The 14866-nt window shown below is 33.6% G+C and overlaps 1 protein-coding gene across 1 annotated transcript in view; it reads left to right on the top strand.

Annotated features, from left to right (window-relative positions):
• Window positions 1-14866, top strand: part of GABRG1 (gamma-aminobutyric acid type A receptor subunit gamma1) — a 75969-nt gene that overhangs the window by 53219 nt on the left and 7884 nt on the right. The window contains exons 5-8 of the mRNA XM_021701659.1: window positions 451-533; window positions 3723-3860; window positions 3985-4137; window positions 10944-11155. Of these exons, the coding sequence (XP_021557334.1) occupies window positions 451-533; window positions 3723-3860; window positions 3985-4137; window positions 10944-11155 (586 nt within the window). The remainder of the gene's footprint in view (window positions 1-450; window positions 534-3722; window positions 3861-3984; window positions 4138-10943; window positions 11156-14866) is intronic.

A 14866-nucleotide genomic window follows, 5' to 3' on the forward strand; every position in this document is an offset into this window, starting at 1 on the left:
GATTCAAGTTTAATTCATTGTCTCGAACATATCTTAACATATCTTACCAAGAATCATCCCAATCTTATTAAGAATCATCCTTAATGGAAAGAAGTTCATGAAAATTTAAGAGAAAACAATCACCATGCTTAACCATGTATACTCTGTTAATTGTGTGTGTGTGTTTGTTGTGATCCTGAAGTATAAATTTTTAACTGTAAACAGAAATTATACTGAAATATATACAGTGGCAGCTTAGTTGGCTGGAGAGGAAAATGTTAGAATTTTCTTACTCATTTGTGAATGCTATAATATCACCACTTAAAACTTTGAGACATTACAATTATTATTATTTTCTAATATATCACAGTCTGTTAATGTAGGCCAAAATCATTCTTGAAAATTAGACAAAGGATTTTTAATGCTTGAAATTATTTCTTATATTTAATATTTATTTTTTCATTTAAATAGATTGACAATCAATGCAGAATGTTATCTTCAGCTTCATAACTTTCCTATGGATGAACATTCTTGCCCACTAGAATTTTCAAGCTGTAAGTGACAAAATATGTTATAATTTCATAGAATTTTAGCCTCAGACTCTGTTTATTTAAATGTGTAAAATAAAATGAGATAAAATATATAATTTTCAGAAGTGTGGATTATGTTCGTCTCTCAGATAAAATAGTTACAAATGACGTATTTTTCTTGCTTTTAAATTAAAAAGTGACAATAAATGCATAGTAAGTGTATATATTTAATTATACCTTTGCTTACAAATTTTGGTTTTATCCAGTGTCTTTTTCCTATTTTGATTAAATAAAGTAGTCCTGAAGATAGGTTTGTGTTCAAGTGTTTTAACACTGCCATGAATAAAATATTGTTTCAAATTTTATTCATCTCCTGAGGCAAGATTTAATTTTATTTTAAAATATGTTTCAAAGATTGGTTTGGTGAATAATATTTACTACATGAATAGCAAATCTTTGAGAAGACTTTAATGAACTGGAAAAACCAAGGTAGAAATAAGGTTATTTTATTCAAAAGAAAGATTGAAACACAGAGAAATGACTAGAGCTAAATAATTTTAATATAAAAAGTATTTTGTTCCGAGAAAATAATTATCTTTGTATATGAATATCAATTTTATTTCATATTTATTAATGTTTACATATATTTTTATAAAAATGTTTTTCTAGATAATATATAATTGAACAAGTCTTAAAAACATGTAAAATGAGTTTAAAAAATGTTATTGCTTATATACACAAATTGTCTGCTATTTTCCTTCTATTGAAACTTGACCTTTTTATATATCACATTCTAAAGTTTATTCACTGTAGATTTTATGTATTCACAAGTATTATCCTGCTTCTTCACTTACAAAATTCCCAAATATCTCTTGTTGTTTTTATTAATGATTTTCTTGACTTTTCTTAAAGATTTTTGTCTCATTAAAATGTTCTTTTAAATTTATAATCTATCTCACTGCTTTAATTTTCTAACATCAACTTCTCAATGAATAAAACAGCCAAATCATAACAAAGACTTGATTAATCCAAGCACTCAAGGAATAGTTGGAATGCAAATATTTGAAAATCTAGCAATTATTGTACTTGCCTCCTAGACACCATGACTAAATTCTTGGTGTGATATCTCTTTGGCTTTGATTGTCATTGCTAGAAATTAATAATCTGTCCCTGTGAATGCATTTGGTTATCACTGACATAAATATAATAATCATAGCTAACTTTTCAGGTATTCTACATGGATCCAGCAGAGAATTAAGGTTTCTATACCTAATTTCACAACAAATATATTCAAAAATTTCAATACATCCCTATTTAAAAAGTCAATATCATGAAATTTAGAATAGTTAAGTAACAAGCTCACTATTTTTATTAGTGCACACACTCATATACTATGACTATATTCTATTGCATTGATAATGATAATTAAAAAAAAATACAAATTATGGAAAAGCAGAAAGGTTAGAGCCTGATAGAACAAGAAAGAAGACATGAAAAAAGAAAAGAGAGAACAGATTTTTAACAGGTTAGTGGAAAGATGAGCTATTTCATTGAATGGCTGATGAGGATATCCTGGTACAAAGTGATACAATGTTTTGAAAATTTTTAAAGTTGATAGTGAATTCTGTTCCTATAATGTAGTAGACCAATTCTTCTGTTGAAAACAATTTAAAACCTTATATTATTAAAAATCTTCTCAAAAACATGTAAGTGAAATCACCAGGAAGGAATTGAAGCATAAAAAATTAAGCCAGAAACGTTTATAGGGACTTTTGACCCAAGGACATTTGCCAAACAAGGTAAATCTGAGCTTTGACTTTGACAGCTTTGTGGATTAGAGTTCTAATAGAACATAATTCCTACATACAGCTGGGTTACAAAGGCTGGATGCTTAAGGTAACATGAAGAAGCAACACATACATGTGTATGTATGTACAAACATACTAAAGTCTAAAAGAAAAGTTGCCTCTGCAATCAGCATACTAGGGTGAAGTAATTCCTTGAGAGGATATAATTACAAACCCACCTTCACATGAATTTGTAGCCCCAATTTCCTTCACTTGATTACTCCGAAAAGTCCCTGTGGATTTTTCTGACATGTGGCAGAAAGAAAAAATTTTTTTTGAAAAAATACACCTCCATGCTAAGCAACTTCCAAGATGAAAAAGACATTTTCAACACAAATTACTAACAAAGATCTAGTATTCAGGCTATCTAACTAATTCAGACCAAAAAGAGAAAGAGAGAAAGAGAGAGGGAAAACCCAATAAAGGAATAGGTGATTCAACAAGCAATTCTCCAAAGAAGAAACCTAAGAATCTAATAAACATATGAAAAAATGACCAAGTTTCATTCATAATCAGGAAAATGTGAAATAAAATTAGCTTACAGACCAGTAAAAATAGACTGTCCACATCAAGTTAAATGAGAATATGGATCCAAGTATACTTTCATACTCTGGCTGGTGAGAGAATTTATTGGTATACTCTTTATGAAAAGAAGATTGGCACTGTCTCATAAAGTAGAAATTATATGCAATCTGTGACCCCAGCTATTCCATACCTATATATATCCCAGAGAAACTTGCATATATGTATTTTGTGAGGCATGTATAGTAATGTTACTAGTAGCAATGTTATTATTGACCAAAAGGAAACATTATAGGTGTCTACGACAGTAAAATAGATAAATTTCAGTACATCTTTATGATGGAACAAATTTACTAAAGCTACATACATTAGCATGGATGACTATTACAAATATCATATCAAGAGAAGTAAAATATAAAGTAATGCATCTAGTATGGCAACAATCAAGTAGAATTCAAAAATAACCTAAAATAAGCTATATTGTTTCAGAATGCATATCAGAAAATCTATAAAAACACAAGGGAAGGATTATCACAGAAATCAAGTTAGTGGTTACCTCTATTTACAAGAGGGACTACTATATTGGGGTGGACACATGAGTTTTCCGAGACACTAGCATGATTCTATTTTTTTATTTAAGTAGAGTTACACGGATTATCATTATTTAATCATTATATGATTTTTAAACTATACACATATATTTTATGCCATGTTTTCTATATTTGACATACCTATAATACAAACATGAATTACAAAGAACTTGCCTTGGAATGATGTTGGTATTGAAACAGTAACAGACTTAAATCTTGCTAATCTATATATTTTTATTTTAATTTTTATCTAGATGGGTACCCTAAAAATGAAATTGAGTATAAGTGGAAAAAACCTTCTGTAGAAGTGGCTGATCCTAAATACTGGAGATTATATCAGTTTGCATTTGTAGGGTTACGGAACTCAACTGAAATTTCTCACACAATCTCTGGTAAGTAGGAAACACCAATCACTGAATGATGCTAGCATCAAATGACTATATATTTAAATCATAGGTTGGAATCTATACTTTTATATATTTTAATAGCAAAAATAAAACTGTTTTTTTCTTCCAGGGGATTATATTATCATGACAATTTTTTTTGACCTGAGCAGACGAATGGGATATTTCACTATTCAAACCTACATTCCATGTATCCTGACAGTTGTTCTTTCCTGGGTGTCTTTTTGGATCAATAAAGATGCAGTACCTGCAAGAACATCACTTGGTATGATATGATTATTATGCTATAGTATCATGAGACTGTTAAAATATTTTAATGTGAAGAAAGTTTATAGTTGAATATATTAGAATATTCCTCTACAATACAATCAAGCAAAAATTTACAAGTACTCTAGTGCTTTATAAAATGTTGAAATGAATATATGACAAACAAGTAGGAAATAGAATCACAAAGAATTTAAAATTTCAGAATTTAAAAAATTTTTCCTGCTAGTGGAGTTCAAAGGAAACATAAATACTCAGCAGGAATTAATAAACAAAAACCACACATAATCTCAATTTGGTCTATATTTTTAATCACTCTTCATCAAGATTTTATTTTATTTTTTAGCTGACCCACTGATAGCCAGCATTTATTAACCGATGTGTGTTTAGAAGGCTTTGAAATCCCCTGCTCTTACAATGGTGCTAATCAACAGTGAACTTTTCTAAAGGGCAAGTCACTGAAAGGGACAAGAAACTTCTGGGCTTCTGTAATCTATAAAATGTGTAATTAGTCTATGAATATTTTGAGAGATGCCCGTACAATAACACTGATTAAAAGGGTAATTTGTAATTCATATATGAAAAAATAGACTTTTGGTTTCTTTCTTTAGCAATCAATTGCAATAATCAAAATCATATAAAAATGTGTCTAATTACTATACGTTTGTTTAAAAGAAAATAGCATCCATTTATGTATTGATATACAAAGACAACTTATTGATCAATTTCATTCCCAAGATCAATGCAAGACATGAATCACACTACTGATAATTGTGTCTTAAAAAATATAAAGTTGGGACAGTCTGTTTTCAACAATAAGGAGGTTTTCATGTGGTTTCTATGATAGCTGGTGAATAATTCCATTTAATAAATACAGTAAAATGAAAATCACATAAAAGTGGCAAGATAAAGCCTGAGGCACCCAGCTCTAAACTTGGAAAATACAGTCCCCTTGGGAGTCCAAAGAGAAATGTACATATAGCCAGTGAATAAAATGTACTTAATACCTGCTTTTTGTTTCCTATTTAAACTATTATTATTATTTCAAATTATTTTATGTTTAGAACATACTTTAGAGTAAATAAATTATTTCAGATTCTTTGGATGCTACCATACAAAGAATATGACTTAAATATTACATTTTTGTTTTTAAACATTATTCTCATATTTTTTCCCAAAGAAAATTTGAATGGATTATTTCTTTCTTTTTTCTTTTTTTAATGTTTATAGCAGCTTTATTCACAATAGCCCCAAACAAGAAATAACCAAATGTCTGTCAATGGGTGAATGAATAAGTAAATTGTAAATTATGGCCAATGGAATACGCCTCTGTAATAAAAAGGAGCATACTACTGATACACAACACAGAGCTACAATATGGATGAATCTCAAAAATAGGATGCTGAGTCAAATAAGCAAGACACGAAAGCATACATACTATAATAAGCTCATTTATATGAAGTTCTTTTTTAAAATATTTTATTTATTTATTTGATAGGGAGAGACACAGCGAGAGAGGGAACCCAAGCAAGGGGAGTGGGAGAGGGAGAAGCAGGCTTCCTGCTGAGCAGGGAGCCCAATGCGGGACTGGATCCCAGGACCCTGGGATGATGACCTGAGTCGAAGGCAGACGCTTAACGACTGAGCCACCCAGGAGCCCCCATTTATATGAAGTTCTAAAACAGCAAAACTAACCTATGGTGTTAGAAATCAGATCAGCAGTTGTCTTTTTTTTAAAAAATATTATTATGTTATGTTACTCACCATACATTACATCGTTAGTTTTTTATGTAGTGTTCCATGATTCATTGTTTGTGTATAACACCCAGTGCTCCATTCAATACATGCCCTCTTTAATACCCATCACCAAGCTAACACATTCCCCCACCCCCTCCCCTCTAGAACCCTCAGTTTGTTTCTCAGAGTCCATAGTCTCCCATGGTTCGTCTCCCCCTCCGATTTTCCCCCCTTCATTTTTCCCTTCTTACTATCCTCTTTTCTTTTTTTTTTAACATATAATGTATTGTTTGTTTCAGAGGTACAGGTATGTGATTCAACAGTCTTACACAATTCACAGTGCTCACCATAGCACATACCCTCCCCAGTGTCTATCACCCAGCCACCCCATCCCTCCCACCCCCCACCACTCCAGCAACCTTCAGTTTGGTTCCTGAGATTAAGAATTCCTCATATTCGTGACATCATATGATACATGTCTTTCTCTGATTGACTTATTTAGCTTAGGATAATACCCTCTAGTTCTATCCACGTGGTTGCAAATGGCAAGATTTCGTAGTGTTTTTTTTGATGGCTGCATAATATTCCATTGTATATATACCACATCTTCTTTATCTATTCATCTGTTGATGGACATCTTGGCTCTTTCCATAGTTTGGCTATTGTGGACATTGCTGCTATAAACATTGGGATGCACGTACCCCTTCGGATCCCTACATTTGTATCTTTAGGATAAATACCCAGTAGTGCAATTGCTGGGTCGTATGGTAGCTCTATTTTCAACTTTTTGAGGAACCTCCATACTGCTTCACAGAGTGGCTGCACCAGCTTACATTCCCACCAACAGTGTAGGAGGGTTCCCCTTTCTCCGCATCCTCGCCAACATCTGTCATTTCCTGACTTGTTAATTTTAGCCATTCTGATTGGTGTGAGGTGATATCTCATTGAGGTTTTGATTTGGATTTCCCTGATGCCGAGCGATGTTGAACACTTTTTCATGTGTCTGTTGGCCATTTGGATGTCTTCTTTGGAAAAATGTCTGTTCATGTCTTCTGCTCATTTCTTGATTGGATCATTTGTTCTTTGGGTGTTGAGTTTGATAAGTTCTTTATAGATTTTGGATACTAGCCCTTTATCTGATATGTCATTTGCAAATATCTTCTCCCATTCTGCTGGTTGTCTTTTGGTTTTGTTGGCTATTCCCTTTGATGACACTATGGCATTTTTTTTGGCTTCATACAAATATCATGGAAGAAGCAAGGGCAAAAATGAACTACTGGGACTTCATCAAGATAAAAAGCTTTTGCACAGCAAAGGGAATAGTCAATTGTGGAATTGTGTTGTTATATGAATTCATATTTTTTAATATCAGCATTTTGACTATAAAGATAAGCCATAGCCAGATCTAACTTGAAGAATATCTCTTATAATTGTGAGCCGTATGTATTTGGAGCTCAAGATTTTTTTTTAAAACAAGTATAGGCACATACATACATACATATATATGTCACTGAAGTACAATTTCCTGAGCTTATTTATTCCACGTTGTGTTTTAGCAAACATTTACCAAATGCTTTTTTATGAAACAGGCAGTGTTCTAAGTGCTTCAGTGTTAACAGTGAACAGTAGCTGTAAAATCCCCATGTTCACGGCATTCATGTTTTAGTGGGGTGTGCAGGTAAGGAACAAATATGAAGAGCATATAACATCAGTGAGTAATAAAGGCTACGAAGAGAAACCAAAATAAATGGCAAGAAAATGGCAGGGGATGTGCGTAAATATGATATTTGCTATTTTATCCTGTGGAGTCAGGCTACACCTCTTTGAGGAGGTAGCAGAGACCGAGTGAAGCATGGGAGCTAGCCTGGTGGATATGTGATAGAAAGAAAGGCCAGACAGGGACAACCACCAGGTCCTAAAGTGGGATCTTCCTTGCCATCATGATTGAAGGTCAGAAAAAAGACAACTATGGCTAGAACTGACTGAAAAGTAGTAGAAAATGAGATTGGAGATATGGCTAATTGTTAGATCATATAGGTTTAATAGGTCACATTATGGACTTTAGATTTTATTCTCAATGTGACTTGTAGGATTTTGAGCAGGAAATATCAATGAATCTGCTTAATAACCCAAATATCTTCTTATTATCATGGATTCAAAGATATTTTAATAGGAAATCCACTTATTTTTAAGCTAACCATGGTGAAAATAATTACTAAATTAAATAAATGTCTGAAAGCTAAATTCTGCTGTAGGTTTCATTCTTTATGAATAGAAATGTAGTAGTATTTTAATAAAGTGAAATTTAATGCAGTCATTAATATTGAAATCAAAACACACATTGTCTTTAAGGGTTTTTTTTTAGTAAATTGGGACATAAGTATGGAATCCAGGAATACATTTGGAAATCTACCTTTGTCTGAGCGTGGCGATGTTATGATTTAGTCAGTTACCAGAAAAAAACCCATAAGGGGAGGAAGAAGAAAGACTTGTTTATTCATGGAAATCAGCACTTACCATATGCCTAGTTTATAGTTTTGGTTTAAAAATAATTGAAGCAAAAATTGTCAGGAATAATAGGAGAAAAAAAGAAATCTGTAATTATATTTGGATATTTTAACATCCTTTCTCACTCATTGATAGAACAAGTACATGGAAGAAAATCAGTGAAAATGTAGAAAATCTGAATGAAATTATCAACTACTTGACCTGATTGGTATTTACAGAAGACTACATCTAACTACAGAATATACCATATTTTCAAGTGCATATGGAGCATTAACCCAGATCTCAATAAAATTTAAAAGAACAAAATTTTCCAGAGTATATTTTCTGACTAAAATGGAAGTAAATTAAGAATTAATATAAATAGGGGCACCTGGGTGGTTCAGTCAGTTGAATGCCCTACTATTGATTTTGGCTTAGGTCACAATCTCAGGATTGTGGGACTCAGCCCCAAGTTGGGCTCCATGCTGGGGGCATGGAGCCTGCTTGGGATTTTCCCTGTCTCTCTCTCTCTCTCTCATTCCCTCCACCTTTCTAAAATTTTTTTTTAAAAAAAGAATTAATATAAATAATATAGATAATAATGACTATCTATTTGGAAATTTAAAAATGACCTTTTATATAACCCTTGGGTCAAAATGGAAACTGGAAACTATTTCAAGCTAAATTTTAATTAGAATTTCACATATAAATATTTGTGAGATGCAACTAAAGCTTTGCTTAGAGGGGAAATTGTAGCTTTGCAATGCTAATATTAGAAAGGTAGATATAAAATCAATATTCTAAGTATCCACCTTAAGAACTGATAAATAAAATAAATACCTTATGTATAAATGTATTGTAAGTACTAAGCAAGATATTGCTGTGTCAGTTCTTTAGATGAAAGGTATAGAGGAGTTAAGAAACTTCCTTAAGGTCACAGAGCTAATAGATAGAAAAGTCAGAATTTGAACCTAGATTTGCCACCATGACTCCCAATCCATCATACTCCTGTCTTTACTTTTTTTTTTTTCAATCCTAAGTGATGATAAAAGTAAAAAGACAGGTGTGTAAGAGAAATTATTAGGACATGTTTCAAAGGAGACGAGGGATAAAGCTGGTATTGCCTTTACTATATCAAAGAGACCCTTTCTATTTTTTTCTTCATCACAGATGTTGCCACTGTATAAATAATTGGCCAAATTAAGAAGAGTTTGACATTACATTAAGTACTCTTTGGAGAGTACATAATTCCACTCATGGGGCCATATTTTGGTGGACAGAGAATGAGAATTATAGCAGTTTAGGTAAGGAGAGATACAGCATGTACAGCTGTGAGTTAGGGGTGCCAAGATTAGCCGTGGTAAGAACCACAAGAAAGCCACGACTGAAGAGAAACAGAGACATACCCAGAGATACAGACACAAGACTGAGGCCCAGGGAGATACCCAATTTTATATGCCGAATTCTTTAAAATACGAAGATTTTCTCTCTGCTTTTTAAGTATTCCATTGACGTAATCTTGCTTGTATTTTTTGCTTGAACTTTGAGATTAAAAAAATAGCTTTAGTTCAAGTTATTGTATAAGAAAACACTGTATTAGTTTGGATTAATTTTAACTGTATGTGGCAGAAAACCTCAAATCACTGTAGCTTAAATTAGGTAGAAGAGTATTTGTTGTTCATGTGAGAAGCCCAGAGGTATGTAGTCAAAGGATGATTTCAGGGTGAGGGGCACAGATTCCCTCTAGTTTTCTGCTATGTTGTGGATGATTTTAATTCTCATGATTATGTAATGTTCTAAGATGGCTGTTGATGCTCTGGCCATTCCATTCCAGCAGAAAGCTATGAGGAAGAAAGAAAGATGGGCATTTTCTGTCTCTTTAATGCCATCTTTTATTTTTATTGAAATACAGTTGACATTATATTAGTTCTAGGAGTACAGCATAATGATTCAATATTTATATCTGTTGCAAAATGATCACCCCATAAGTCTAGTTAACATACATAGTCACAGAATTTATTTTCTTATGATGAGAACTTTGGAGATCTACTCTCAGCAACTTTTGAATATACAACACAGCCTTATTAACTATAATCACCATGCTTTTTGCATTATATCCCCATGACTTACCTATTTCACAATTGGAAATCTGAAAATTTTGACTCCCTTTTTGCATTTTTAATGCCATCTGTTGGACACTGTTTACACCCTTGACTTGATTCTCCTTGGCTAGATCTCAGCCTGTGTCCACACATAGCTGAGCCAAGGTGGCAAAGAAGTTCTTCCATGCAACCTCATGCCAGCTAAAAATTGGACAGTCTTTTGCTGTGGAGGAATGGAAGGATGGGTGTGGGGAGTCAGCTATTTGTAGTCCACAAATTTAGATGATTAAAACTCATTGCAGATGCAAAGAGCACATCGAACGTAACGTAGCTATGGTTACCGGTCATTTTTTCTGTAAATCATGAGTAATCATTTCCTTTTGTTTCTCTTGCTTCTTTCTGCTCCCAACATTGCCAAATCAGGTGGAAAAATAAAAATCGGGTGCTATTTTTTATCTTGTATTTTCCCCTCCCTCCACAGGTATCACTACAGTTCTGACTATGACAACTCTGAGCACAATCGCCAGGAAGTCCTTACCTAAGGTTTCTTATGTGACTGCGATGGATCTCTTTGTTTCTGTTTGTTTCATTTTTGTTTTTGCAGCCTTGATGGAATATGGCACCTTGCATTATTTTACCAGCAACAAAAAAGTAAAGACTACTAGAGACAGAAAGCTAAAGAATAAAAGCTCGGTATGTTAAAAATCTCTATTTTCATAAACAGCAACTTACTGTTAGAGATATTTTGAACACTCATGTTACACTTGCTTAGACTAATAGGGATTCTTGAGGTACTCCAACAAAAGCCAAATCCCATTAAGATGAAACTGGAGGTTTCAATGACTGTTAGGTCATTGCCCACCAGGAAAAGTACATACAGTTCCCCTTAGAAAAGACTTTTGGATCCCCCTTGTAAAGAATGGTTTCTTATGCTGTGAATTTTCCTCAAGTGCTAGATTCTTTGTACCTAAAAAATTATTTAAGATCTCTCTTTGATTCTATTTTTTTGGTTAGGATTTGGGCGCTAACAACAGGCGGCCCACAAAATTATTTCATTTTTAAAGATAAAGAACCCTCTTTAGGGGCGCCTGGGTGGCTCAGTCGGTTAAGCGTCTGCCTTCGGCTCAGGTAATGATCCCAGGGTCCTGGGATCGAGCCCCGCATCGGGCTCCCTGCTCCGCGGGAAGCCTGCTTCTCCCTCTCCCACTCCCCCTGCTTGTGTTCCCTCTCTCGCTGTGTCTCTCTCTGTCAAATAAATAAATAAAATCTTAAAAAAAAAAAATTAAAAAAAAAAGAACCCTCTTTAATGTTAGTATTCAGCTGTGTTTGGAAGTCATATCTATAAAGTGTTTTTGGTTTGTGTATAATTGCGTGCTCTTACTCCCCCTTCCCTATCATGTATCTACCTCAACACGTATAACATCAAATTGATATATTAGGATTCGTTCTATTAATTCCAAGTGTTGGATGATTGACTATGAATTCTTATTAGAATGGCAATTACAACAACCTTAAAATAATATCTAACACTTTCACTGAATATGCCAGGTGTTTTATGTGCATGATTTCATTTATGCTCCTATGAGTACAAGTTCAGTAATTTGCACAAGGACAGCCTAAGGAAGTGAAAAATCCAAGACTCATACCCAGGTCTTTTTTGGTGCCAGAGTTGAAGCTTGTAATCCTTCCTTTATATTTCCTGTTCTCATAGGACTCAGAAAAGCAAACATCTGTTTCTCTAATATTGACCAAAAAGGCACTTTATTGCTGATTCCAGTAAATGTTTTCAAAGCAGATTTGTTCCCAAATACCTAAATAAATGAGAACTATATACAACAGCTACGCTTGAGTGGCAAGCTTGAAAGCCTACCATAGAGCCTATATAATGAGGCATGGAGTTTTACATATTATCTCCTAACTTCGTAAGTTCTAGGATGCAATGCTTTTCATCCCTCCTCCCATTTTTCATTAATTTCTTTATAAAACTTTGACATATTTTTAAATTATATTTTACTTTTCATGTTATATTCCAAGGACCAAACCCTATGTAGATTTGCTTTTGGTTTCCCAGAGTATTCCAGGAGAGCAGAGCACATGGCTGGCAGTACACATTTGATAACTTACATTGCAGAATTAGCCTGTGTCTTTCTCAATTTGACTTATTTTAGCTTATCCATGGGACATATTGTAGCCCCTGAAGGGACAAACCATCAGAGGGCAATGATGTCAACTTTAATATCTGTTTGCTGAATTTTTAGGTAAAGAAAAATGCAGGTTTTCTACTATTTTCCCTTTTTTTAAAAAAGATTTTATTTATTTATTTGAGAGAGAGAGAATGAGAGAGAGCACATGAGAGGGGGGAGGGTCAGAGGGAGAAGCAGACTCCCTGCCGAGCAGGGAGCCTGATGCGGGACTTGATCCCGGGACTCCAGGATCATGACCTGAGCCGAAGGCAGTCGCTTAACCAACTGAGCCACCCAGGCGCCCTGTTTTCCCTTAATAAAAGCAAATTATCCTCTCTGGATATTCCATTTTATTTTTTACTCACCCATAGCTATGTTCAGTTACTACTCTGAAAATTTTACTTCTGGAAATTGTGAATAAAATCAGGAAATGTACAATCTCACATAGATTCTCTAATTTCATTCTAAGAATATATAATGTACATACTATTATTATATTATCAAAGACACTCAACCAAGTGTCTACTCTGGGACTATAGCTAATCAGTTTGTCACATTTACTCAGTAAACTTAACCATTGGAGTGCAAACCTTAAAATTATGATGTTTTTTTAATCTTCCATTCACCAAATATTTATTAAGGAAACCCATGTCTTAAGCAATGTTCTAGAATAGTTATTTAAGAAAAAAAAATCTATATTGAGTATTTAAAATTTAACATCAAGCCCAGGAAGCAAATAGTAAAGATGAAAAAATATGCAATAAAAATTAAATAAGAGCTTTGAAACACTAAATTTCAAACATCAAAATTTAAGTTTATATATATAACTGACTACCTGGGTACAAAAATATTTTCCTTGGAGCCAAAATAAAGTTCTGTAGTCTTTCCTTTCTGTTCAGTTATGTGATTTATGAGTTCTTTTAATACTAAATGACATTTTGATTGAAAAACTGGGATCAGTAATCAAATCTGACTCCCTGCTTGGTTCAGTGTTCAGCCATCTGGTCTTGCTAATCAAGTAAATCAGAATGCACTTTTATGAAGAATAAACAGCTCTGCTTGTTGTTGCAAGTGCTCTATTTAATGGTTTGGTGGAGTCTGCTTTTACTTCTGCCAGCCAGGACAATCAAACACACAACCTAGACCCAGAAATCTTGCAGCGTCTTGCTTTTACACCTTTTCAAATGTTTCTTTGTTGTCGTTGTTCTTCTTCTTTCTGTTCTTCTTCCTCTTCCCCTTCTTTCTTCTCTTAACCCCTCCCCTTCCCTCCTCCTCCTCCTTCTTCTTCCTCTTCTCCTCCTTCTCTCTCTTTTTCTTCCTTCCATATCCACACTTTCTTCCATAAGTTCAAAATTCTGAGTAATTTAAAATCTAGCATTTCCTCCTTTTGTTCTCTAGATGACTTATGGTAATAGGTCAGAACCAAAGACCTTGACTAGAGTCATTGAAAGATCAACGTGTCTGTTATTAAGCAAAACCAAAATCACCTTCTTGAGGTCTGACTGCTTAACTGAGAACCCAGAATACTCTAATTTATTTTAAAAAGAGATAATATTTAGATGTGTCCAAATTTAGATTTTTAGCTTCCATGAATCCTCTTAAAAAACATAAATTAATAAAAATGCTTTTTACCTTACTCTACATGTGAAATATTAGGCCCTTTCTCTCCCTCTCTCCCTCACTCTCTCTATCTCCCCCCTTAACTCCCACCTTCCTTTCTTCCTTTGTTCTTTCTGCCTTTTCTCTCCCTCTCTCCCTCACTCTCTCTGTCTCCCCCCTTAATTCCCACCTTCCTTCCGTCCTTCCTTCGTTCCTTCTTTCCATATCTTTCTTTCCTCTTTATATTTTTATTGTGAATATCAATGACATTTTAATTTGGTCCACATTTCCATCCCATCTAATACATAATATTGTGTTTTTATTTATACTCATTAAGAATATGATTCAGTTGTGTTTATGTAATTATCTATTTTTTAAAAAAATCTAAGTTAAGAATGTTGGAACATGGAATTAAGACTCTATGAAACAGATAAAGGTCATAGAAATGTAATTGTGGTAAGCCACAAGAGTAGTCATGTTAAAACTAGAATATTCCTCCCATAGATGATTAGGAATCTCAGAAAACCATGTTATATATACCTATATCAGGGTCCTGTTTTACCCATTTGAGGACAGACTGACTTATTCGTAACCTCTCAATTTGGTTAAAATGTACAATGAT

Source organism: Neomonachus schauinslandi, chromosome 2 (assembly GCF_002201575.2).
Source record: "Neomonachus schauinslandi chromosome 2, ASM220157v2, whole genome shotgun sequence".
In the NCBI taxonomy this organism is placed as follows: domain Eukaryota; kingdom Metazoa; phylum Chordata; class Mammalia; order Carnivora; family Phocidae; genus Neomonachus; species Neomonachus schauinslandi.